This window comes from Strix aluco, chromosome 8 (genome assembly GCF_031877795.1).
Source record: "Strix aluco isolate bStrAlu1 chromosome 8, bStrAlu1.hap1, whole genome shotgun sequence".
NCBI lineage: Eukaryota > Metazoa > Chordata > Aves > Strigiformes > Strigidae > Strix > Strix aluco.
In genome coordinates this window covers 11,487,197-11,512,498 of record NC_133938.1, presented here as the reverse complement: position 1 = coordinate 11,512,498, position 25,302 = coordinate 11,487,197, and the positions used below count along the sequence as shown (strand labels likewise).

Here is a 25,302-nt window from a genome sequence, read left to right as displayed (position 1 = left end):
AGCCCTCAGCAGACAGTGCCCTGCTAGCCGCCCCCCCAGCTGCAGCACTGGCCACATACGCTCCAGTCCCAGCCCTCGAGAAGCATGGACACAAACAGGACCTGGGGCAGGACGGCAGGATCTCACCCTGCAATTTTATTGCATCTGGGGTCCCTGGGCAGGTGGCTCCCACGGCATGGGGTGCCTGGGGGGCCTCATTCTTCCCAGGGTTCCTTGTCAGTGTCGATGGACACGCAGTTGTACACGGCATACCGCAGCAGCTCCTCGCAGGCCTTGGCCCTGGCAGGGGGGATGCTGAGTCACGATTGTGATGGGCACCCAGAGCCTCACGCTTCCCTCCCTGCACCCACCCAGACATCCCCCAGGGCAGAACCTGGGGCCCCTGGAAGGAGACCCCAATGTCAGCCCAAGGGAGGGGGGAGCATCCCTGTCCTGCATCCCCAGCTCAACTCACGAGGAATAGTTGGGCAAGAAGAAGCTGCAGGAGCATGTGGAGGCCTGTGGCATCAGGTCCAACGCGTTCAAGCTTGGCAGAAAGGAGAGAGAGTCAGACCCCAGCATGACTCAGGACCCCAGCAGAGTGCAGGGACCTCGCGCCATGCAGGGACCCCAGCCCAGGGAGGATGGACTCACTTCGACCTTTCTGGGAAGACAGTGATCTGAACTGGGAGACGGCTCCGGCCAGTGACGAACTTGAGGAAGCGGCTGAGATCCTCTGAGGGGAAGGACAGGGCTCAGGTCTCAGGGACAGGGACAGGATCATCCCAGTCGCTGCCATCGCAGCAGGGTCTGTCTGTGCAGAACCATCCCGAGAGCATGGGGCAAAGCTAAGGGATGCTCTCAGCATCTCAGGAAAGGTCAGGCCAGACAACTTCCAGGGAAGAACAACAACTTCCAGGGAAGAACCTGGTGAGCATCCCCAGGGTGCAGGGCAGTAGGTACCCTGTCCCCTGGCCCACCCTGCTGCACATAAAGAGCAGGGAAAGTCTTAGGGTCACTCACCACTGGTGAAGTTGTTGAGTGCCTCCAAGAAGTTCTGGATACAGGTGTCATCGGAGGAAAAGTCCTCAAACGTGACTGCGACAAAGTATGTGTAATGGCTTTGTTAGAAACTCGCAGCAAAGCAAATTAACATGTGACATGTCTATTCTGCCCTTCTTGAGAGCCCAGAGCAGAGGCAGGAGAGGAGGAGCCCCTCTGCCCTCAGCCCCTGAGAGCCCCCAGCATCCCTGAGCAGGGCTGGCACCCTGCGCAAAGGCAGGTGGAGAAATGGGGGTCCCAGTTCGCAGGGTGGCCACTTATCTCTGCCCATAGCGGCTGAAGACCAGATGGACCAGACTGGGGACCGGTGGGGTTTGCAGCTAAACCAGAAGCATCCCTATCCAGGGTCTCTCTGGCTTATCCTCCCCCAGGCTCCTGGGTATCCCATGACCAGGGACTCAGCATGGGGCAGGATGCATGCGCAGGACGAGTGTCATCAAGGGGAGCCCCCACCCATACAAGGGTCTGGCAGCAGCTTTGGGCTGGCCCCAGCACTTACTGAACCTCCGCAGTTCAGCCACTGTGATCACAGGGTCCCCGCAGATCTTCTTCTCCAGCTGTTGCCAGGTGAGCAGCTCCAGCACAGGCTGGGGAACCACACGGAGCAGCCCAGCACGCATGGCTGCAATCTTGGGGGGGGCACAGGAGGGGTCCCACGTCACCGTGGTGAGTCTGAGCCCATCGCAGCTGCCCAAGGCACCAGGTGCAGGGACTGCGGGACTGCAGGACCCCAAAGGGTGTCCCCAGGCCTCATGGACATCCTGGGCATGGGGTGCACAGAGGAACCACCCAGCTGGACCCGGTTTTGGGGACACGTTTTCACAGCCACCAACCCCACAGGTACCAGAAGGGCTTGCCACAGGAGCAGGGTCCCCTTGGAGCCACACTGGCCCTGGAGGACAGCATTACCTGCTCCTTGCTCTCCTCCAGCCGAGCCTTCTGCACCAGGCGGATGAACTCCTTGCGGTCCTCATAGCGCACCACAGTGCTGCTGCCATTGGGGATCAGCTCCACCACGCGCTGGTCGCTCTGCACCGTTGTGTAGGTCAGCTCTTTGCCAAACATGAACTCAAAGCCTTCTCTGTCCACCCCCTCCAGCACTTCCAGCAGATTCACCTGCAACCCCAATGGGCAAAAGCAATCATGGCAGAGCTGGAGCAGCCATGGGAGTGCACAGCACTGCCCTGCCAGCCCCCAGACCTGCTCACCAGCTCCGAGTCCACAGCGGCAAAGTCCTTGCTCCAACTGATCTCCTCCCCTGCCAGCTGCTTCCACACCAGTGCTGGCAGAGCCAGGATCTGCCAGAGGGAGCAGAGTCACGCGTCCTCCCTGTGCCCCTCCACATGAGGACAGCCCCTCTGCCTGAGACACAGTGGCCCCTGCCAAGCCACCTTGCTGGACAGGGAGGCTCTGCCATGCTCACCAGAAACTCCTTGCTCCTCAGGGCTGCTCCCATCAGCTGCCCAATCCACTCATACTTGGGGAAGTCCTTGCAGGAGGGGTTGGGGACGTACATGTCCCTGGTGTCGCTGCTGCTGTTACCCTGCGGGAGAGAGGCTTAGGACCCGCAGACATAGATGCGACCAGCCCAGCATGGTCCCTCTGCAGCCTCCCTCTCCATCATCCCTCCGCCTGCCTCTCCTGCCCTTTACACTCCTTCAGGAGACTCCTGCTACCCGGGTACAAGCACAGCCCCCCCCTGGCCAATTGCCCTGCAAGTGTAAAGATAGAATTAACACTCCAAAAGCCCCCAGGCTCTGCTGACTGTCCCCCCAGGGCCAGAAGAGGCAAACAGTGGGGTGCCAAACCTGGTTGGAGGTGCGAACGAAGAATGGCAGGGGCACGGGGACATCACCTGAGCTGGGACACAGCTCCTCTGACACATCTGACAGGCTGTCCCGAAAACCGCCACCTGCAGAGGGGGCAGAAGCTGGTTATTCCTGACATGCCAAGGCCAGACGCTCAGCCGCAGGATGTGGCCAAGCTGCCCCGCTCCCTGGGGCAGGGGCAGTGGCAGTGCTGGTGGGGTAGGGGAGATGCAGGGACCACCCCACACTTGCAGAACGGGGTTGTCTCCCCACAGAGCAGCCAGGACAGTGTGGGCTCCCCACTGCAGTGGGTGACCCACCGAGCTGCACCCCAACACAAGAAAGCCCAGGGGAGAGCCCTGGGGTGAGCCCTAGGGCAGGAGGGGAGAGCTCTCACCATTGTCCATGATGCCCTCAGTGATGAAATCGCACTCCCACCACTGGCTGTGGCTCCGAGGCCACCTGCGGGGAAGCAACAGCCCCATGCAGCACCTGGCATCCCCCCTGCACCCCATGCCGGGGAGGTGACACCCCACAAATGCAGTGCTGAAGACCTACCTGTAGTCCAGGGGCTGATTGTTCTTGGGAGATCTGAGCCCTTCATACAGCTGGAGAGGAGCAGAGTGGAAAGGGGATGAGATGCAGCAGGGGTAAGCGATGCTGAACTGGCAGGTACCTGGCATGGGGCAGCGTGTTGCTGTACCTGGGTGAAGACAGTGTTCCTGCAGCTGGGGTCCAGCGCAGGGTTGGCACGGTGCTCCCGGGCCAGATGCCGGTTGATGTACAGCTTTGGCAGGGTGTGAGGGGGGGTGCTCTCTGAGGACTGGAGACAGTGGATGATGAGGGCTGTGCTCTGTTTGGACAGCAGCAGGAATGGCTTCATGCTCTAGCAAGGGATGAGCAGGGATGGTTAGAGGCCTGATCCTGCCACCACACGCTCTCTTTCCATCTCCCCAAGCACAGTCCCTGGTGTTGTAGGGGATGCTCAGCTCCCCCATCCCTCCTGCAATACCCAGCACAGCAGCTCTCAGCATGAGCCCTGGGCTGGTCTGTCCCCATCAGATCAAGGGGGACATGCCACAGCCCCCAGTGAAAACAGCCGAGCCTGTAATGAGATCAGCACCATCCCAAGGGAGCCTGGCAAATGCTCACACTGAGTGCATTGAAGGTACCGATGCTGTCCTCAGAGAGGGGGATCAGGTAATGCAGGACACTGTCCAGGAGCTGGACGAACCTGGAGACCGGAGAGGAGCAACATGAGAATGCGAGGGGGTTGGCGGACGTGTGGAGCCCGACACACTCATGGCATTTCACTGCAGACAGCCCTGGGCATGCACCAAGCCTGGGCCCCATGCTCCCTGCATATGGGTCCCCTCCAGCCCATGGAGGGACACCAGCACACCAAGGGGAGTACCCAACAAGCCCCCTCTGGCCAAGCACTTTTTTCTTTTTCCCCCCCCAGAAAAAGCTGCAAACCAAGGCAGCCAAGCCCATGCCGCAGCACTGCAGCTGAATCGCTGTGGAGGGTCTCTCTGTGGGGCCAGAGCTGACCCCAGCCTGGGGCTGCCCTGCAGGCAGTGGGGTGGGGGACTCCACGTGATGCAGGTCCTCCTCGTCCCATGCTGCCACCATGCTCCCCAGACATTTGAAGCAGCCGTGTTTGGATGGGGAGCAGCAAGCTGAAGTCCCTGCCATGCACAGGAAAGGAGCTGGCAGACTTTAAGCAAGACATGTGCAACCCCCTGCTAGAGGCCAGGGCATGGTTATTCTCAGGTTTGCTGTGGAGACTGTGCCATCCCTGTGTCATACCTCTGAATAAGCACGGCCCGCCGGTACAGCACATCGGCATCCACCCCTTTCAGGAGAGGGTAGCGCACCAGCCGGGCTGGCTGGAACATGTCAGCATTGAGGATCAGGTCCCACTCCCAGAAGGACCTGATCTTAATCCCTCGCAGGCGGACATTGTACCCTTCATCTGCCAAGAAAGGACAGAGATGCTGCGTGCATGGTTGCAGTTATGCAGCTGGCACAGCTCAGATGCTGCATCTGGGGGCAAGGAGCCCCCAGCACCTGCAGCATCCCAAATGAAGCTCACACCCCAGCTTTTCCTCCAATGGACCCCAAAAAGCAGCCGGTGCAGCAGGAAGATCCACAGCTGCCAGTACCAGCTGCAGCGGCTGGGCTGGGCTGGCAGCCCCAGTCTGGCAGCGCAGGCTCACCCCGGCACTCCAGGATGCGGATCTCCAGCACGGGCAGGTGGATCTTCATGTCGCGGAGGATGCAGACATCCTGGTAGCTGTTCCTGCACACAGCACGGAGGGAAATGGCAGAGCTGCAAGGCACAGACACCGGCGAGACAGCCAGCGAGGCATGGGCCACTCCGGCTCCCCAGCAAGGATGCGCCACTACCGATGGCAAAAGCCCTCCCCACCTCACTGGGCCTGTGGCAGGAGGGGATTGAGTGGAGAGAAGAGGCTGTCAGAGGCACAGAGACATCCTGAAGAAGGTGGAAGCCGCATCCAAAGAGTCAGAAAAGAGCATAAATTCAAAGCAGAACAGAAAGGCAAGATGGCCAAGAGCACATCGCTGTTCCCAGGGGGGTCCTGGCACATCTCGCAATGGCACAATCATCCTCCAAGCCAAGCTGGTCACGCAAGGGTGGTGTGTTTTGAAGGCAACAGGGATTTGTGGAGATGAGCAATTTGGTAAGTGATTCGCTTGTGTTTCCAAAGCCTTTGGTAAGGTCCTGGCAAAGATCCACAGGTGCGTGGGGAAAAAACACTGTGACTGCCCACAGTGAGGAGTTGGCTTCTGCCACCGGGGAGGGGACCTCGATGGCCTTGTGTGTGCTTCTTCAAAGACAAATCTCACTGCTCAGCCAAAAAAAGGCAAACAGGCAAGTGTTGAGGAAGGAGGAGGAAGACATGACACCCCTGTGTAAACCCCTGCCTGCCTTGAGAAGGGTGTTGCAGAGCCAGAGCAAAGAGAGAGAGGTGAAGCACCCCAGGACTTCTTGGCTACAGCATGGCAGAGATGCTCAGAAAGGTGCCATCGCATGTGCCCCCAGAGGCAAGGAGGAGGTGGAAAGATCCCCAAAGTCACCAGGCAGGAGGAAGCACACTGCAGCCCAGTTGCCACAGCACGGATGAGGAGTAGGAGTGGAGATGAAGACGCTTGGCTGGCACATGGAGGCAGGGGACCACCACGCTTGTGGGAACAGACGTAGCCTGCACCCAGGGAGCCCTGACCCATGGAGAGCCACCGTCACCACCAGGTCACTCAGGACCGACCCCAGCCCTTTCCTTAGCATCTGGCTTGAGAGTTTGGCCCAAGCCAGACCCAGGCTGCTCCTCACTCATTACTCACTCGTTAATTAGTACAGTTCTCAGGTGCTGCAGCCCGTTCGGTGCACCCCCGTACACAGCCACCCGCCTGGGTATATAGGAGCTGGCCTGCCCGTCCAGCATCAGCCACAGCTTCCTGGGGATGAGAAGGGCAAGTGGCAGCATTGTCCTCCCCTCCCAAGCTGCCTGGACACAGAGATGTCCCCAGAGATGTCCTAGGGCTGTGGACAAGGCTGTGTCCTCCTGGGGTGCATCTGGCAACAGCTGCCCCCCACCTCAACCCCCAAGCCCCCAGCTGCAGCCTGGGAAAAGCTGCATTCGGGAGGAAGATGGTGCTTTGCCCTGCAGCCTGCCCATGCCTGGCACAGCCGCCAGCAGGGAGGGGACACCCGGAGGTCTCACTTGACAATAGTGCCTTTCTTCATGTTGAGCCGCACCCAGTGCTGCCCCGGGGGCCCGTTGCTCTCCCAGAAGGTGTATGTCTGGTTGTCCGTCAGATGGGCTGCGCCACAGTCCTCCTGCAAGAGTGCAGCAAGCAGAGGGAGGGAGCTGAGCATCCATGGGCATGCCGTGACCACCCCTGGGATGGGTCCCGTGGTGCCAGAGTTGGTCAGGACTGGGCCAGCCCCTCGGTTCGCTAGGCTGCGGGTGGATGGTGGCTCCTGCACAGAGCAAGCTGGGTACAGCCATGGACCCCTCACAGTGCTCCAGACACAGCGGGGTTTTGCTCCAGATGCCCAACTCCTGGCAGCTTCGCTAGAGCAGCAAAACCACACCACCATTCCCTGCCCCTCACAGAGGGAACAGCCACTGCCAGCCACTCCTCCCTGCAGCCATGGCGATGCTTGCGTGTCTCACGCTGATTTTAGGCTGTGGAGGAGCCCCACTACGCACCATCTGAGAGGAGACCTCAATGCTGCTGAGGTGTTCCTTGGTGCAGTCCACACACTGCAGTTCCCTCTCACTGTGATCATACAGGAAGCGTCCCAACTCCATGTCACGCTCGTAGCTCCAGCCCGGGGGCACAGACCTGCAGGAGGGCTCCATGTTAACAGGACAGGGAGACCAGGCTGCACCCCAAACCTGCCCACCAGCACTGTGCAGATGCCCCAGCTCAGACTGGCTGCAGCATCTCATAGTCACCATATCAGGATGGTGCCGGGCATCTGTCCCTGCTGCAGGTAGATGGCGTATCTCACCACCACCACACCAGGTGTTTATGGCCGCCCCAGCCCAGTGGGAATAGCACAAGGCAGTTGCTCTGATGCTCCACAGAGCAAAGGCCATCTTTGCTTGAGCAGCGTTGAACAGTATCAATGTAAAAGGCATCTCATGGCACTCATCCTCCCCACTCCCAACCCTGAAGCCAGTCCTGGCTCCCCAGGCATGTCTAGGCCCTGGCTGGCCGCTCCTCGGGGAGCTGCAGCACCACTCTAGCGTATACACTCATACCGAAATTTCTGCACCGCGGCTTCATCCTGCTCTACGAGTCTGGGCTTCTCTCCCAGGCGCATGGAGTAGGTCAGGTCCACCACTTGTTCCCAGCTGGAGCAGCACCAGTGGAGGAGTCACAGAAGGGAAAAGATGGGTCAGTGCTCAGCGTGCCCAAGCGTTACTGCCTTAGCCTAGAGTGGAGGCAGCAGCACTGAGGGACCAGGGATAACACCCAGGGGCTGCAGGAACAGCTGTGGGAGGGATGAGAGCACCCAGGTGCAGGCTGGGGCTGAGCAGGGGAATCCAGCCCTGCACATGGCCTTCCAGCATGAAAATCAAATATGAGCTCTCTCATCACTGTGTTACCTCCATGACATTGCTCAGCCCAAACCTGAGTGCCTCAGAAACCCGCTGGCACCACCTTTATCCTGCGCAGGTGCTACCACACGCAAACAGGATTAGCCTACGAGGGGTCACCACCCTCCTGCCCACAGGCGGCTCGGCGGGGATGTGTCCCACCCGCGCTGGAGGGTGTCAGGGGGGCTGTGCTGGACGTGCCAAGGGCTTTGGGATGGCTGGGTCCCACGTCCTCTGTGGGTGCCAGCCACACGTGCCTCCGAGGGTGCCCACAGCCTGGTCCCTACCCGGGGTGCAGCAGGCTGGGGGCCGTACCTGACCGCAGGTTTATAATCAACCCCGAATGTTTGGCGCTGCCACTGGATCTTCTCCACGGAGTCAACCGGTACCAACTTATCTCCTCCCTCTCCAAACCTCTGCGCCAGGAGCCAGCCCTCAGCCAGGTCACGGGTGCTCGTGTGCTCCTCCAGCTGCTCCTGAAAGCGCACCCCGGCTCGTCATCGCCGTCGGGACCCCAGGTCCCCCCCGGCAGTTCGCGGCTGCGCGGCGGGGCGCGTCCCGCCGCCGTTACCTTGCTGAGCTTGACCCAGAGCCCGGCGCCGTTGCAGTACTCCTCGCCGGTGGCGCGGAGGCAGCCGCCCTTCCGCACCTCGATGGTGGCCCTCGCCGCCCGCTTGCCGCCCCTCGCCGGCCCCGGGCTGTCCCAGACGCTGAGCAGGCTGCGGGCGGCAGCGGCGGCGGCGGCGGCGGGGTCCTTGCAGATCTTGTACTGCACCTCCCGCGGCACGTAGCAGAGCGCGGCGGGCAGCGCCCGGGCGCGGCGGAAGCACTCGCTGCACTGCAGCAGGAACCGCAGCCGGCCCAGCACCTGGTGCGGCGCCTCCCCGCCCGCACGCATCGCGCACCGGGTACCGGCTCCGCGCACCCTCCCGGTGCTGCTCCGGCTGCGCCCCGGCCCTGCCCGGCGGTGCCCGTTGGCCTCCAGCAGTGTCACCGCGCCCGCCTCTGCCTCCGGCCGCGCCCGGCCCGGCCCGGCCCTCCGGGGCCGCCCCGCCGCGGACAGCTCTTGCTGCCGGGCTGCCGCCTCCTCCCCGGGCAGGCGCAGTTCCGCCCGTGCGCCCCGGTACGCAGCAGCCCTTCTTCACGCCTCCCGGGCCACAGTCCCCCCGCTCCCCAGCGGAGCGCTGGGTGTGGGGCCGCCGGCATCCCCCTTTGCCAAGATGCGACTGTGTAACACCCACCCCAGTCCCTCGGTCCCCGACAGGCGCTGACCGGTGTCCCCTCGCCCCGCGGTTTAGGACTCCACTCCCTCCCGGTGTCCAACGTCCCTGTCGCTGCCTGCACCCCTACGAGCAGGGTGGGGGTGCCTGCCAGGGTCAGGGCACAGGGCTACATCTCCAGCGTGGGCAGGGAAAAGAGGGGAGAGGGCATCCTGGCTGGCTGGGGGACATACTCCTGCCCCAGGCAGGCCTGCAGCGCGTGGGGAGGCTCCAGGAACCCCCTGGGGAGCAGCTTTAGCCCAGCCAGCAGCGGCATCCCGGCGGCAGGAGCGAGGCCGTGACACCCGGCAGCACCCAACCACCCCAGAACGCTGGCGGTGCGTCACCCCATGTCATGTCCGCCTGTTGCATACCACAGCGAGGCGGTGTCAGAGAGCAACTCAGCTCCACCCTACGCTGCCTGAACTTCTCCAGGCTGGGCACAAAAGAGCTGCGTTTAGGGATCGGGAAATAACCGAGCTGGCAGAGCTCAAAGGTCCCCACGCCCTTCCAGCGCCTGCCTGCTCCCCTGGCAGGTCAGAGTCCAGCTCCATCCCTGCCTGTAAAGGCACACTGCAAAGAGGTTCGACAGCTGTCACCCCTGCAGCTTATCTACTGAAGAGATGTGACTGTGTCACAGCAACAGGCACCGGCCTTGCCAGGAGCAAAGTGCCCTGAACCACGGTGAAAGAGAAATGCAAACTCCTGCCTCGGTTCTAACCGCGGCCACCACAGCCAGGAGGGTCCCGTGCCCTTCCTCCACAGCCACGTCACCCTATAAAACTGGTTACAGAGCTGCTGGAAAGGGTTGAGCTGCTTAATAGGCTGAGTCATCTCCATGACACCGCTTTGTGTGCAAAGGGTAGCACTGAGCCAATTTCTGCTTCACTTCCAGCTGCCTCTCATGACACCAGTCACCATCGCTGTTTAACCCAACAGGATCCAGGAGCCCCAGCCAGACCAGACAAATCATCACTAGTTAGTATGTTCATTTTATTTTAGATCCTACATGAGGTAGGGACAGACAGATCCTGTCAAACTATTTATAGCTTGTCATACTCCAGGGTATTAGTGGAATAACAAGAACAGCTAGACTACACCCGCATTATTAATCACCTGAAGCTATTCTATGACAATTCAGCAAGCTGAAGTCAGGAGAGAGCGAGTGGTTTCATGGAGCCGTCACAGCATCAGTCCGTCCCCCAGCTCGTCCCTACCCCCGTGTAAAGCTGCAGCTCTGGCACACGCAGCTGCTTCCTCTTCTCAGCAGCACAGGGGCACCAGCACCTTCTTCACGATGACACTGGCTTGAAAATCAATCTCAACCAACTTGAGGCTGGGTGATGGGGTGGGGATGCACAGCCTCTGGCTCCTGGTGCCCAGGAGGGCTCCCCCACCCCGGGGGGGCCACACGCAGCAGGAGTCTGAAGCAGCAGCACTTGATTTCTGTGTTGTCAAACATGGTAGGAGACAGCTCCTACCCGCAGCTTTAGAGATCAGAGGAGAAAGAACATGACCCAGTACTGAAATAACACCTACTTTGGGCCCCTGAGATTGGCCAGAGCTGAGCCAGGCTGACCTTTTCCACAATTCGCTGGGCTGTCACAGCAGAAATTCAGTTTGTGATTGGCTTTAAAACACCACAGGCAAAACAGAGGACCGTGCAGAGGAGATCCAGGCAGGTTACCAGTTCCCCCCTCCCAGCTCACCTTTGCACACAAACTCAACAGCATGATCTGTGGGTTATCTTGGTGTCCTTACTCAGCTCACTTTTGTCCAGACCCTCTGACCATGCACTAAATGATCTCAGCTGAGACCTCGCTGGGGCAATGGGCTCTTCCTGCAACTGGAAGGGCTTTTCACAGGTCTCTACACCCCAGTATAGTGCTACAGCAGTTGCTGCTGCCATTCTCCAACACGTACGTGGCCATAACACAAAAGGGACAGTAAAACAATGGTATATATGGTAAAACAATGTTTCTCTCATTGCTTGTAGGGGTTAAACCCAGACCATCCTGGATGAGCTCCCAACTGCAGCCTTCCTGCTAGGGCCATGGTCCTGTTACTACAAGTATTTTTAAAATAGAAATCCCCGTCACCAGCTAGATCCTTTCCCCCGAGCTCTAGTACTCACACCAGAGCTCCAGCAAGCCCTTGGGCAGCACTTTTTCCAGTGCCAGGATATAAACCCAAGGGTGTGAAAGGTCAGGGGCTAGAAGACCTTGTTGGGAGGAAGAGTACAGAAACTTGGGAAAAACTGGAGCCAGTAACTTCACAGTCATTAAGTGCTTGAGGTTAGGGAGGACCTAGACCTGAAGCCAGTGGGGCGAGACTGTAAGTTAGATCAGATTGCCCAGGGCTGTAAGACAAGCCTTGAGCATCTCCAAGGATGGAGATGCCATGATACTTCTAGGGAAGGATCCCACCACTTCAGCCAGGCTCTGCTCTCAGCATCACCCTGTACGGCAGTTCTCTCCTCATCACAGAGGGTTGGGACTGAACGCATGGATGACGAGAGGGAATACAGCTGTCCAAGTGTCTCATCTCTGAGTGAGAAACCTGAGCTCCTCTGGGCACCTCCATAATTACCTCAGTTACCCTGTCAGCTGCAGTTACTTCCACCAAGGCCATGGGAGCCAGTGGTCACCTGTTGCAGGTGTCTCAGCCAGAGGTGCCCATTCCCCTGCAGCTGGTCACCCCAAGCAGCCCCAGGTGGCTCTTAGTCTGCCCATTGCCACAGGTGACATCAGCCCACCCTCCACCAAAGACTAGGGCCATTTTATCCATCCTGCCCTGAGCGACCCATCGACCAACCGTCTCCTGCCTGGCAATAAAGCATCAGAGAGGAGTCAGTTTTTCTTGCTACTTCTAGTTCTGCTTCGTAAATAATGCTGATCCCCCTTAGAGACGAGTGGGCAAGGTTGGAAAAAGCAGGATCGATTCCACCCAAATGTCAGTGACCAGAAAGCATCTAGGATGGCTCATTTCAAATCCCAGCTCATTGCAGAAGACTCCTTCAACAACTCTCCTTACTGAGGCCAAGACAGCAGACCTAAGTCCTTTCACTAGCTCATCCGTACCTACTTAAAACAGACACCCTAGGAAGTGACTCACCCACCAGCACTGCAAGGTATCACACTGGATCTGCTTCTGTCCATGCTGGTCATTGAAGTCAGTCACAAAGCCAAAAAACTCAATTCTGAGATAACTCTAGGATTTACAAAAAACCTCCTCCAGCAGACGGGACTTCACACCCACCCAGCTGAGCGTGGAAGGCTCTGCTGCAGGCAAGGGCTGCCAGGAACAGCCTCCCTGCTCACCCTATACTGCTTCCACTCGCTGTGATGCGGGAGATGGCAGCACATGCTCTGTCCTGGTCTACATCCCTTTTAGCACAAACTCCCTCAGCAGGTCTGGAAATACAGCAGTTTTAAAGGAAACTGCTGAAGGGAAGGACTTCATTTACAACTGGAAGTGATTTCAGAATGACAGACTCCTTCAACAGAGGAGAAAAAGGCATCAAGTGTTAGGACAGGATAAATCTTACCTCACAGCATTAGCCCCACTGACTCAGTGGCTCTTAGCAGTGGTGGTCCAACAGACCACACAGGCTGAAGGTGGAGCTGGGGGTATAAAAGCGGGCCGACATCTGGTAGCTCACAGTGCTAGGCAATGACTAGCCCTGCCCAGGGCTGGGAAGATCAAGGAACATTTCCAATGGTCTTGAAGTTGTAAAGTTTTCATTGCCCGCCCCTCACTCACACACTGCATATTCATCTGCTCAGGGAGCTCCAACCCTTAGTACCCACAGTCCCTCCACTTCCCTGGGGCAAAGGCTTTCCCTGTCCACCTGAAACCTCCACCTACCTCCCCACGGCAGAGGGGAGAAGAGCCCGGTGCTTCTGTGCCTGCTACTGCTCTAACCCCTGCTGCTTGGGAGAAAAGCTTGGCCCTGCCTGCACACCTCCATGAGAACTAGGAACGGATTAGTTGTAATACTGTTTTTTAGGGGAAAACCAAGGCTCAAAGAGCCTGAGAGAACAGCTGCTAGGCCACCAGCATGCTGGATGCAGAACTGAAGGTTACAGAGCAGGAGGAAAGCGGTCAGTTCCCACCTCCTGTAGGGGAGCAGCTCCCTCAGCAGTCACTGCTGTGCAAGGGGTGCAGGGAACCACGGGTGGTCACAGGAACTGGGAGTCTGTGCGATGTAAAAGCATGGGAGCCCTTTCCTGACAGCACCCGCAGTCCTGCTGTGCAGGTCTGTCGTGACACCTGGTGGCCAGAGGCACCCCTGCAGCACCTGCCAGCAACTTGCCCCATTTCTTCTTAAACCTCCATGAATGATCTCATTTCCATTGACCTCAGGGGAAAGCAGGAACAAGGCAAGGGAATGTGGTCAGGACACTCAGGCTAGGATACACTGAGCATCTCTGAGCATCCCCATGGTCTCAGCAGCAGCTCACGGTTCTCTGTCCTGTCCTGTAACCTGACATGCAGCTTTGTGGCCTTACCCCACTTGGGTTTGGAGCAGAGCACAGCCTGTGGAGCTGCAACAGGGACATGTGGAGAAGAAACTTATTACAAAACCCTACTAGACATTTCTGATGTATGAGGGCTGGGCCAGGGTTTCATTATTGCAATCACTTTTACACCCAAGTTAGCTCCCACCCTGCTGAAGACCCAAACTTCCATGTCCAAAGAGGTGCTGGTTACCACTGCTGGGTGCCAGGCTTCACACCTGTATGTTTATTATATATACACATCCTGGGGGGACAAGGGAGCTCTCTTCCCACTGCACAGTTTTGTCGAACGATTGTCCATGCTGCTCGGTCAGGCTGCAACATCACTCTTCCCACGGACTCATATCTGTGTCAATGGCCACGCAGTTATAGGCAGCATAGCGCAACTTCTCTTCACATACCTTGGCTCTAGGGATGGCAGGAAGGGTCACGGGGGAAAAAAAAAAAAAGACAAGGAGGAGTTGCCATTGCTGCATTTGCCAGCCAAGACGACAAGATGCTTTCTGAGATGGAGGCTATGCTTCACCAGACGCTCACAGGGAGAATCACAGCAGCCACATGGCACAGGCAGGGGGACGTAAGTGTGAAAAGCGATGGGGCCCTACGGGTCAGCACCAAGGTTAAGAAGAGAGCCCAGACACACAGACTCCCAGATGAAGGGAAGCATCAAAACTTACGTGGCATAGTTGGGCAAGAAGAGGGTGCTGGAGCAGGTGGACGACTCTGGCAAAGCATCTGTCGTCTCAGAGCTTGGGGAGAAGGTGACAAACTGGTCAGTACTAGCAGGTCAGCAAGGCAAGGGAGACCAGACCACACATCCCTTTGGTGTGGGATCTGTCAGCCTTGCAGTCTACAGAAGAATGGACTCACCCCATCTTGTCTGGATATATGTAGATCCGTGCTGGAAGGCGGCTTCTGCCAGTGACAAATCTGAGGAAGCGGCTGCGATCCTCTGTAAAGGAAAAGCAAAGACATCAGCAGACCCTAGAGGGATGTGGAGTACAGCCACGTCCAGGTAGCCCGAGCACTAGCAAGCAGTTCCTTCAGCCCAGCTGCCTGCTCTCCTTGGCTCCCACCTGTTCCCCCGGCAGCCATGAGGGTGGTTTCACTCCCCAGCTCCCAGGCAGCATGCAGGGGCTGTCGTGGCACAAGATACACAGGGACAGAGCAAATCACTCACCATTGGTGAAGTTGTTGAGCGCTTCCCAGAAGTACTGAACACGGGTGTCCAGTGGCTCAAAGTCCTCAAACCGGGCTGTCAGAAAGGATACAGAAAAAGAGTTTATTAAAGATCCAGGCTCCTCCTGCATAATTTAGAGCAGGGCCACGCCTGCTCACCCAGGGGTCCTCTGGCAGCACAGGAAGAAACCTCTGGGTGCCTGCAAGATGTAAGCACATAGACCCAAGGTGTGAGGGACACACACAGTCAGGCACCTCCCAGAAAACACATCTGGATCCACATCTCAGCTCCACAGAGGCTCAGATACTGGCAGCCTAGGGATGCCACAGCCTCTACTCTGAGACGCAACATGGAGACAAGGGACACCTCTGTCCCCATCAGCACGCAGCTAAAGGCAAGCAGTACACGGGCCCACATTCTCACTGTAATAAAGGCTAATATCGCTATCCCACACCTCTCCTTGTCCCAGAATGGGACAGTCTTGTTTTAGGGAGTTTTCAGCAGAGCCCTTCACTTACTGAGCTTCTTCAGGGCATCAACTGTGACTTCAGGGTCTCCACAGACTTTTTTTTCCAGCTCCTGCCAGGTGAGGAGGTCAAGAACAGCTTGGGGCACCACCTTCAGCAGCCCAGCCTGCATGGCCATGATCTGAAAAGGAGACAGGACAGGTAGTCTTGCCCATCTCCCTGGTTTGTGGTTGAGCCTAGCGACACGACTGGATGCAAGCCACGTGACTGCTCAGCAAGTGCTCCAAGGAATCTGAAGAAGGGAACAGGATCCCACAAAGATGCATCCCAGTTCATTCAGGAAGCCTGTGTCAGAGCTGGGAATAAACCATGTGTCTCCTATACCACTACAAGCCACTTTGCTTCTCAACAGCTCCATGGGCTCCATGACAGAACGGGTTGTTAGATGTTGGAATGGGCTGCCCAGGGAAGTGGTGGAGTCCCCATCCCTGGAGGTGTTTAAGAGTCAGGTTGACATAGCACTGAGGGATCTGGTGTAGTTGGGAACAGTCAGTGTGACGTTAATGGTTGGACTGGATGATCTTCACGGTCTTTTCCAACCTAGATGATTCTGTGTGATCTCACCAAAAAGGACTGCCTACTATTGCACTAGTGAGCACAGGGATACTAAGCATGATACATTTTACCAGAAATAGACCAGGGGGGGTATGTGTCTGGGAGCTCAGTGACCACTGGCGATATGGAACAGCATTACCTGCTCCTTGCTCTCCTCCAGCCGAGCCTTCTGCACCAAGCGGATGAACTCCTTGCGGTCCTCGTAGCGCACCACAGTGCTGCTGCCATTGGGGATCAGCTCCACCATGCACTGGTCACTCAGCACCGTCGTGTAGGTCAGCTCATTCCCAAATTTGAACTCAAAGGTGTCCTTGTCCATGACTTCCATCACCTCCAGGAGCTTCACCTGCCCAGGCCCCAGATGAGTGCTTGTTACAGAGATGCCCAGTGGGCAGTGGTGTGCCTGAGCCCCCATCTCCTCCCTTCCCAGACAAGGGCTGGAGTGACTGCGACAGCAGCACAGCGTGGGATGTGCTGCCCTAGAGCTGTTTAGCAGATGCTGGGGCATTGCATCCTCGAAGCAATAGGATTCATTAAATGCTAAGTGTGCCCTTTTTGCATGCGTTTCTTTGACACATCACAGAAGGAAGCAAGTACAACATGAGGACAGGGACACAAATCACCACCTTGCTGAGTGCCACAAGGAATAGGATAGGCACAGCCTCCCAGTCCCTCTCACCAGCACAGAGTCCACAGCAGGGAAGTCTTTGCTCCAGCTGACCTCCTCCCCTGTTAATTGTTTCCATACGAAGCCAGGAAGAGCCAAGACCTGAAGGAGAACAGGGATTTTGCTGAGTGTGTGAAAGGAGACATCCCAAAAGATGGAGATAGGGCTCAATAGTGCAGACACAAAGGAGCTTCCCTGCTCACCATGTCCACATGCAGAGCTCATCATAGCTAAGCAGAGAGCAGACACCCTCTCCCAAGCTCCCCGCAGCATCTCCCAAAACTCAGGCTGTGAGCATTCTTAACCCCTCGGCCCCAAATCCTGCCAAACACCTTTTGTCCCTGTGTGTGATCACAAAGCCCTCCCATGCTCCTGTCGGACAGGCTGCAGAAGGAGGTTAATGACTCCCTTTGTGGCAAACCTCCACACAGGGACAAGGTTGAAAGCTTACCAGAAACTCCTTGCCCCTCAGAGCTGCTCCCATGATCTGCCCAATCCATTCATACTTTGGGAAGTCTTTACAGGAAGGGTTGGGGACGTACATGTCCCTGGCTTCTCCAGTGCCGTTACCCTACAGGAGCGAGAGGCAAAACTTCAAGTCATGATCTCAGCACAGCACGAAGCATCATAAACTCAGTTCCTGCAGTGCCTCTGGGCACTTCTCACAACAGAAGTGGGCTAAACCCCCCATCCTCCTTGGCAATATTCCTAGTGAGAGACAAGTATCCAGGCACTTGTCAGCATATCCTAAAACAAGATGCCACAAAGCAATCTACCCAACCCTTCACAAGGAAAAGCTTCAGACTAGCAAAAGTAGGTACATCCCTGGCATGCAGCAGGACAAGGACAACACTGCATCACCAGGCACAGAGAGATCTGCCTCAAATAACCCAACCCACAGCACCTGGTTGGATGTGCGCACAAAGAAGGGCAGAGGCACAGGGGTGTCTGCTGAGCTCGGACACAGCTCCTCTGACATGTCTGCCAGGCTGTCCCGAAAACCGCCACCTGCAATCCCAGAAGAAGGGCATTTTAGTGATGTGAACTCCCCATGTGCTTACCCTGACAGTTATGGAGCAAAGATAAGGCATTCTGGTCCAACCTGGTCCAGGGCTGAGCAGAAGGCTCCTGTCAGAGCCTTATGGCACCGGAAGAAATAAGACAGAAGTAACATCCCTGTCTGGCCTGTGGAGGACAGCCAGAGGGAGCATTGGCACTGTCAAAGCTGCTGTTAGTGACTAATGGAAGTCTAGTCCCCCTGCCAGCAAGCAGCACTCCTTATCCAGGACATGGCCAGAGGTGGCAGGACAAGGCAACCTGCCTTCCCTCTCTCCTCCATGGGCAGTAACACTGGGAGCAAACGAGAGCCCCTACAGCAACAGAGTCACCTCATCAACCCCCGACTTTGCTCCAGAGGAGCCCTTGCCTCACTGAGCCCCTACCTTGGTCGATGATGCCCTCTGCGATGAATTTGCACTCCCACCACTGGTCATAACGCAACGGCCACCTGTGGAGAACCAGGCATTGCCTGAGGTGCTGCTCAAGGCCAAGGAGATGCTGGGGAGACAGCAGGCACAGCAGGGACACCAGGGCACTAGGGTGGACCAGCCTGGGCTTAGGACAGGACAAGATCTCCATCTCCAGAGACAGCTGCATCCTCGGTAGCAAGGTGACACCTTGGGGATCAGGCCTCAATCCCGTGGCTGAGCTCACTGCTGCCCTAGCAAACCCTCTCCAGAGCACAGGACATACACAGGCTTCCCAAACACCCTGCTGTGCCAGAGAACATACACAGTTCTGGGAGCTCCCCTTCCTCCCCAGACACCACTTACCTATAATCTAGAGGCTTTTCAAACTTGTCTGAGGGTTTCAGGCCTTCATAAACCTGCAACAAGCAGAGAAGATCAAGGCTGGTATCCCCTCTCCAGGGGAACCAGTGCCAGGTGAAGGCAGGAAACTGGAAGAAATCTGGTTTGCCCCAAAGTTAAATACTGACAAAAGCTGATCTCTAAATGATCTAAGAGCCCTTCATTTTTGGAAAGGGAACATAAATTACAGTGCTAACCACTGTATGAAGCTTTCTGGCCTTGGAGGTACATCAAACACATATTAGATCTCCCAGCAGTCTGGGCTGTTTGTGCACACATAGAGCAACAGATCTTCTGGAGGGGGGTGGAGAATGACAATAAGAAGATCAGTATTGCTGTAAAACCACAATCATAGAATCACAGAATGGTTTGGGTTGGAAGAGACCTTAAAGATCACTCAGTTCCAACCCCCCTGCCATAGGCAGGGACACCTTCCACTAGACCAGGTTGCTCAAAGCCCCGTCCAACCTGGCCTTGAACACTGCCAGGGAGGGGGCAGCCACAACTTCACTGGGCAACCTCATCCAGTGTCTCACCACCCTCACAGTAAAGAATTTCTTCCTTATATCTAATCTAAATCTACCCTCTTTCAGTTTAAAGCCATTACCCTTCATCCTATCACTACACTCCCTGATAAAAGAGTCCCTCCCCATCTTTCCTGTAGCCCCCTTTAAGTACTGGGAGGCTGCTATAAGGTCTCCCTGGAGCCTTCTCTTCTCCAGGCTGAACAACCCCAACTCTCTCAGCCCGTCCTCACAGGGGAGGTGCTCCAGCCCCCTGATCATCTTCGTGGCCTCCTCTGGACTCACTCCAACAGGTCCATGTCCTTCTTATGATGGGGGCCCCAGAGCTGGACACAGCACTGCAGGTGGGGTCTCACAAGAGCGGAGTTGAAGGGGAGAATCCTCTCCCTCGACCTGCTGGCCACGATACAGGATTGTATGCAGTTGCATTATTGTTGTCACACAAGAATTTCCTTGCTGTCCTTTTAGTGTAATGAGATTCTTATGCTCTGCATTACCAACATGCCACAGAGAGCATCCAGGATAAAGACTACAACTCAGAGATCCCAAATCCTTCCTAGATGTTATTCCTGGATATGGGATCATCAGCACATGAGTAGAATCTATGAGTCATGTGAAGAGGCCTTGAGGACTTCTGGTATCTCCAGCTCTAAGTTGTCCCTTCCACCCACCTCTATGTGGTTCGTTTTGCCTTTGGGATGCCCCAGTCTCCCCAGAGCAGCAGGGACCCTTCCAGGAGGGACAGTACCTGGGTGAACACAGCATTCTTGCAGGTGGGGTCCAAGGCAGGGTTGTCTCGGTGCTCCATTGCCAGGCGTCGGTTAATATAGAGCCGTGGCATGAAATTGGGCTTGCTGGTCTCCGAGTCCTTCAGACATTGGGTAATGAGAGCTGTGCGCCTCTTGGACAGCAGCAAGAACTGCTTGATATGCTGCCAACAGGTATGACCAAAACATTAGAAGTGACCAGTGTCCAAAACACGTTACCTACTTCCTACTGAAGCCACTGCACCTCCAGGTCTCTCCCCTTCCCAGGGCCACTGCCTTCCACACACAGATGCACTCTCCTTGACAATATTTGCTCCACCTCTGACTCTAAAAGATTTTGCTTTCTGGCTTAAGTGAGATACCAAGCCCAGTCCTCTCTCCATCAGTCATCGGATGCTCACACTCCAGAGTTGCTTGGACTCTCCTCCACCCTCACTCTCACCAGAACACTGGTCTTACTATCCCTCCTATTTGTAATCAAAGCAAGCTCCTCTAAACAAACAAGAATCCTCAAATGCTTTGGGTCCTGTGTTGAGCCAGCACAGGAATTACAGTGCTTTCTGATACCAGGCCTAGAAACACACAGAATGGGGCTACCCCAGCAATGTCCAGCACATGTATTCTGGGAGAGGATGTCAGGAAAACAGACATCTGGAGGGACAAACTCAGTCTTATGAGAAAGCTGGAAATCAAAAGCTTATTAAAGCCAGAAGGAAGTTACTGGTAAAAGCCTTGCTGTTTGGACACAGTCAGCTCAAAGCTGTTGGCAGCAAGTGCAGGAACAGAGTGTCCTGAGCTGAGATCTCGGAGGGGATGCGTGGCCAGCTCACATGCCCAGTGCTGCTATGGTCCAAGTCCTTTTGAGGGTGAAGTGCTCTGCTTTAATTCTACTTGTTACCCCATAGCTACATGTTTCCACATCAACATTTTAGCAGGAATCTAGCCTCTAAACAATATCACTTTTCACAGCTTTAATGAACTGAGCTCAGCCAGGTATTTCCCTTGAGCTGCTTTAAAGGCAACAAACACTGACTGCCTCCCTTGCCACAGCCCAAACGCAATCACCCTGCCAGACTGAGGCCCCACAAGACACAGAGGGAATCACTCACTTTGAGTTTGCTGAATGTGCCAACAGTGTGGTCCCAGGCTGGCACCAAGTGATGCAGGACACTGTCCAGGAGCTTGATGAACCTAAAACCCAAGGAAGGTGGTATTGTGACACAGAAGGGACAGGGATCTGCATGAGCCTATTCCAGTCTGGACACAGGCAGAAAAGTAACAACAGAACCAAACCCAATCCAGCATGGTATTATAGATCACAGAGCCTTTAGTACTAAATTCTCACTCCCTGGGCACTGCAGGGACCTTGCACCCCTTGCAAGGAACTCTGCACGCACCTGCCCACACACCGCACAGATACGCTGCGCTTGCGACACACTGGACATTGTGAACCTGAGCTGCAAAATTCCTCTGAAAGTGTAGAGAAGTTACCCCAGAGAGCCCACTTTGTTCCTAAATGATTCTGCTATTTTCTCCAGGGCCCGGGATGCCTGTCGCAAGGAGAGTCACACAGCTTTACAGCTTCCAGCCACACTTGTGCTGGAGATGGCCCCAATCCCTGCAGGCAGTGCCACCCCACTTGTCTGCCCCCCTCCATACAGTACCTTTGAATAAGCACGGCCCGTCGGTACAGCAGGTCAGGGTCTGTCCCTTCTAGGCGAGGGTAGCGCACTAAATTGGGCAACTGGAACATGTCAGCACTGAGCCCCAGGTCCCTCTGTCGGGAGGATTTGATTTTGATGCCTCGGAGGCGAACATCAATGCCATCATCTGCCAAGGAAGACCATGGATGATATGCTAAGATCATGAGAAAGGAAGCCTTCCGGTGTGGGAGGTCTACAAGTAAAAGCACTAGGAATGTGACCAGCTCCACCAGCTCTGGGGCTCGATCCTGAGAGCCTGAAATACCTCTGTGAAGAAGCAGCGAGGCATTTACAGAAGAAAAAAAAAAAAATTGAAGGCAGAGAAAGATAGGATGAAAGCTGAGAGCTTGCAAACTCCAGGTGCCCCTGGACTTTCCCCATGGTTCTTCTGCATCTCATCTGAAACAACCCACAGGGCCAAGAAGTACAAGCCACAGCAACAAACTCTTAATGTACAGCCTCCTACAGGTGCATTATGGATGCGGCCATAACACCCAGCCCTACCTCTGCACTCCACAATCCGGATCTCGATGACAGGCAGGTGTGTTGTCATGTCCTCAAGGACGCACACATCGCCAATGTAGCTCCTGCAAACACAGCACAGACAAGGGCTGCAGAGTTGTTCCCTTGCCCATCCTGCCAAAATCCACTTGGTCTCTTGTAAGAGAAGAGGGTTTGCTTCTTTTAAAATGGGAGCCTGTGGCAGGAACCCAGAGCCAGTTGCCTACAACACGGCCTGTGCTGAATGCCTGAACCTCCTGGTGCCTCAGGTCCAGGTGACATGATCCCAATGGGTCCCACAATCAGATCAGGAGAGCTCTGATGATTGTCCCATCTGCTGTTGTAGGCAGAGTGAACCTGCAGCTCAGAGATGGAAAATGCCTGTCCCAAGGCCCTGGGCCTCTTAAGCCAGGCTGGTGCTGGCATGACTGCTTAGTGTCAGGGTGTCCAGCACCGCCGGCCCCTGCAAGGGGCATGCTACCCTCTGCACCCCCATCCACTCACTCATCAATGCCAACGTCGTTCAGTTTCTTCAGATTGTCCCCCTCGCCCCCATACACGGCAACCCGCTTGGGCATGAAGTTCTCATCAGTCGTATCCACTGTCAGCAGGAGCTTCCTGCAAAGGGAAGCATAAAATGAAGAGAAGGTACCTGCATCTGAACACCCATTGCTGCTTCCCCTCATTGCCTGGTCACGCTTGTTATCAAGCACACGCAGCTGGTGCTTGGATCCCCAGGTACCTGTGAGAATGCTAAGACCCCTTCAAGCCCAGAGCAAGGGCTGAGGGGCGGGGAGCACAGGGCAAATTTGGGCCATGACGAGCTCATGCAGAGAGAAGGGGCTGCAGGGCTGCCCCAGCCGCGAGCCAGCACGGAGGGGAGATGTGCCTCACTTGACAATGGTGCCTTTCTTCATGTTGAGCCGCACCCAGTGCTGGCCCTGGGACCCGTCACTCTCCCAGTATGTGTCGGCATGGCTGTCAGTCAAGCATGACACGTTGAAGTCCTCCTGGAAGAGAGCAGTGAACGAAAGGAAGATCAGATGGAGGTAAGATTAACTTCCCCTTAGTGGTTACTCTTATCAAGAATCATAGAACCAGAGGGTGTCAAACTAGCCCATTCCCTTTGCTGGGCTGTGGGTAAACACAGGGAGTACAGAGCGCACTTCCACACTGCGGCTGACCCTCCAAGGTGCTCTGGGGTCACACACAGAGCGCAGAATATCAAACTCTCCCTAAAATCAGCTTAGCAGCTAATATTAGCATTTGCTTCTCAAACCACAGCCCCTCCAGGGGCCACATTACACAATATGCTGCAGGATGCTCCCCAGGCTTCTCTCCCATATCCTCAAACACAGCCCAGCCCAGAGAAGACATGGCACAGTAGGGCTGATGCAGCCTTGTCCCTTTAACCCACCGTGTAGGACGAGACGTCGATGCTGTCCACGTACTGCTTGACGCTGCCCAAGTTCTCATCCTCCTTCCCAATGTGATCATACAGAAAATGCACCAGGTCTTCGTCACATTCATAAGTCCATGTTGGAGGCACAAACCTACCAGGGAAAAGGGATTAACGGGTCTGGAGAGCCAGGGCAGCCAGGGTAACGGGTCACGGAAGGCAGATCCATGTCCTGCTTGCCTTGGTCTTGCCCTGTTCTCTTCTTTGTGCGGGGTTAACTAGGACAAAACCGTGCTGAGCAGAGCTGTTCCCCGCTGCCTGCCTTCCCCCTCTTCCCCCCCCAGTCTGCAGGAGACAGCTGTCTGAGCAGCCAGGAAGAGACAGTGGCTTGTACCCAACCACCACAGAAACTGGGAAACAGCTCATACCGAAGCTTCTCTACTGCGGCCTCATCCTGCTCCATAGGCTTGGGCTTCGCTCCGAGGCGCAGTGAGTATGTCAGATCCACCACCTGCTCCCATCTGAAACAACCCAGAGAAGGGGGGAATGAGAAAATCCCAGGGGAAAGAAGGAGCTGGTGGTTGAGGAGCAGCTGGAAGGGGAAAATTTGTGTTTAAAGCCCCAACGCACTCCATCCTCCATCACCTCCAGCCTCATCTGCCACCCTTTGCTTTCCAACCATCTCTACTTCTTCCAGCCCACACCCTGCTAGGCAGCTGACAAGCACAGGGACCGAGCAAAACCCAGTTAACTCCACATCTGGCACACCTCTTGTCTCACTTCCATGGAGGAAGTGGCCAAGCGGGCCAGGGCAGGAATGGCTGAGGGGCAGCACACTGACACCCCACGCAGTTGGGCCTGGGTGAATGGGGGCGAGAACTTCCCTGCTCTCCGCCGTGCAAGGAGGAGCCGGGGAAGCCAGGGACGGCGACCTGGAGAGACAAAGCGGCGGCCCCGCACCTGATGACAGGTTTATAGTCCACCCCAAAGAGCTGCTGCTGCCGCTGGATCCGCTCTGTGGATTCCACCGGCACCAGCCGGTCGCCGCCGTCGGCGTGCTTGCACACCAGCACCCAGCCCTCCTCCAGCTCGCAGCCGCTCCGGTACTCCTCCAGCTGCTCCTGCGGGGGACAGGCGGCTCCCGTCAGCGGACCGACAGGCCCCTCCGCGGGCAGCGCAGGCCGCGGCGGCCTCCCAGACCCCCGCCGTTACCTTGCTGAGCTTGACCCAGAGCCCGGCGCCGTTGCAGTACTCCTCGCCGGTGGCGCGGAGGCAGCCGCCCTTCCGCACCTCGATGGTGGCCCTCGCCGCCCGCTTGCCGCCCCTCGCCGGCCCCGGGCTGTCCCAGACGCTGAGCAGGCTGCGGGCGGCAGCGGCGGCGGCGGCGGCGGGGTCCTTGCAGATCTTGTACTGCACCTCCCGCGGCACGTAGCAGAGCGCGGCGGGCAGCGCCCGGGCGCGGCGGAAGCACTCGCTGCACTGCAGCAGGAACCGCAGCCGGCCCAGCACCTGGTGCGGCGCCTCCCCGCCCGCACGCATCGCGCACCGGGTACCGTGTGCGGCGGACAGCGGCCGAGCCCCACAGCGGCGGGGTCGCTACTCGCGGGTTTACGGCAAACCCCGCCCGCCGACAAGGCAAGATGGCGGCGCCCGATGGGGCAGACGTAGGGCAAGATGGTGGCGCCCGTGCCGCGTACAGACGCGCGAGGAGCAGGGCAAGATGGCGGCGTACGGAGGAACGAGAAACTGGGCAGGATGGCGGCGTACGGAGGGGGCGGGACAAGATGGCGGCGTACGGAGAGGCGGGACTACGGCAAGATGGCGGCGTCGGCGGGGCGGGGCGGGGCG

The 25,302-nt window shown here is 56.8% G+C and overlaps 2 protein-coding genes across 3 annotated transcripts; both read right to left on the bottom strand.

The window, feature by feature from the left end:
* Positions 1–102: 102 nt before the first annotated feature.
* On the bottom strand, positions 103–9,025 carry LOC141926447 (E3 ubiquitin-protein ligase HECTD3-like). Its single transcript, XM_074832178.1, has 21 exons — positions 8,556–9,025; positions 8,300–8,460; positions 7,646–7,738; positions 7,088–7,223; positions 6,596–6,711; positions 6,216–6,329; positions 5,069–5,151; positions 4,659–4,824; positions 4,002–4,083; positions 3,553–3,735; positions 3,408–3,457; positions 3,247–3,311; positions 2,850–2,953; positions 2,465–2,584; positions 2,250–2,339; positions 1,951–2,157; positions 1,541–1,670; positions 1,003–1,077; positions 634–715; positions 455–526; positions 103–279 (listed from the first exon to the last, which is right to left on the bottom strand). Exons 1-21 carry the CDS (start codon positions 8,880–8,882, stop codon positions 195–197), a joined length of 2,541 nt encoding a protein of 846 aa, XP_074688279.1. The 5' UTR covers positions 8,883–9,025; the 3' UTR covers positions 103–194.
* Positions 9,026–13,962: 4,937 nt separating this feature from the next.
* On the bottom strand, positions 13,963–25,226 carry HECTD3 (HECT domain E3 ubiquitin protein ligase 3). 2 transcript variants are annotated; one of them, XM_074832174.1, is made up of 21 exons: positions 24,667–25,225; positions 24,415–24,575; positions 23,883–23,975; positions 23,473–23,608; positions 22,950–23,065; positions 22,560–22,673; positions 22,059–22,141; positions 21,516–21,681; positions 20,961–21,042; positions 19,833–20,015; positions 18,525–18,577; positions 18,135–18,199; positions 17,597–17,700; positions 17,144–17,263; positions 16,705–16,794; positions 16,165–16,371; positions 15,462–15,591; positions 14,944–15,018; positions 14,634–14,715; positions 14,441–14,512; positions 13,963–14,171 (listed from the first exon to the last, which is right to left on the bottom strand). In XM_074832174.1, the coding sequence occupies exons 1-21, from the start codon at positions 24,991–24,993 to the stop codon at positions 14,087–14,089; spliced, it is 2,544 nt and encodes an 847-aa protein (XP_074688275.1). In that variant the 5' UTR covers positions 24,994–25,225; the 3' UTR covers positions 13,963–14,086. The 2 variants fall into 2 exon arrangements, with proteins under 2 accessions (XP_074688275.1, XP_074688276.1); XM_074832175.1 differs by lacking the exon at positions 13,963–14,171 and adding an exon at positions 14,207–14,364 and having other exon boundaries at positions 24,667–25,226.
* Positions 25,227–25,302: the final 76 nt, after the last annotated feature.

What these genes read in the sequence shown, in the direction of transcription:
- LOC141926447 (XM_074832178.1), bottom strand. Translation starts at nt 8,882, where the DNA reads ATGCGTGCGGGCGGGGAGGCGCCGCACCAGGTGCTGGGCCGGCTGCGG. An exon ending in TCGTTCGCACCTCCAACCAG is followed by an intron (nt 2,585 to 2,849) that starts GTTTGGCACCCC and finishes TCTCTCCCGCAG; the next exon opens with GGTAACAGCAGCAGCGACAC. An exon ending in CCGCTGTGGACTCGGAGCTG is followed by an intron (nt 2,158 to 2,249) that starts GTGAGCAGGTCT and finishes TTGGGGTTGCAG; the next exon opens with GTGAATCTGCTGGAAGTGCT.
- HECTD3 (XM_074832174.1), bottom strand. Translation starts at nt 24,993, where the DNA reads ATGCGTGCGGGCGGGGAGGCGCCGCACCAGGTGCTGGGCCGGCTGCGG. An exon ending in TCTGGGTCAAGCTCAGCAAG is followed by an intron (nt 24,576 to 24,666) that starts GTAACGGCGGGG and finishes TGTCCCCCGCAG; the next exon opens with GAGCAGCTGGAGGAGTACCG. An exon ending in AACGACGTTGGCATTGATGA is followed by an intron (nt 22,142 to 22,559) that starts GTGAGTGGATGG and finishes CTGTGTTTGCAG; the next exon opens with GAGCTACATTGGCGATGTGT.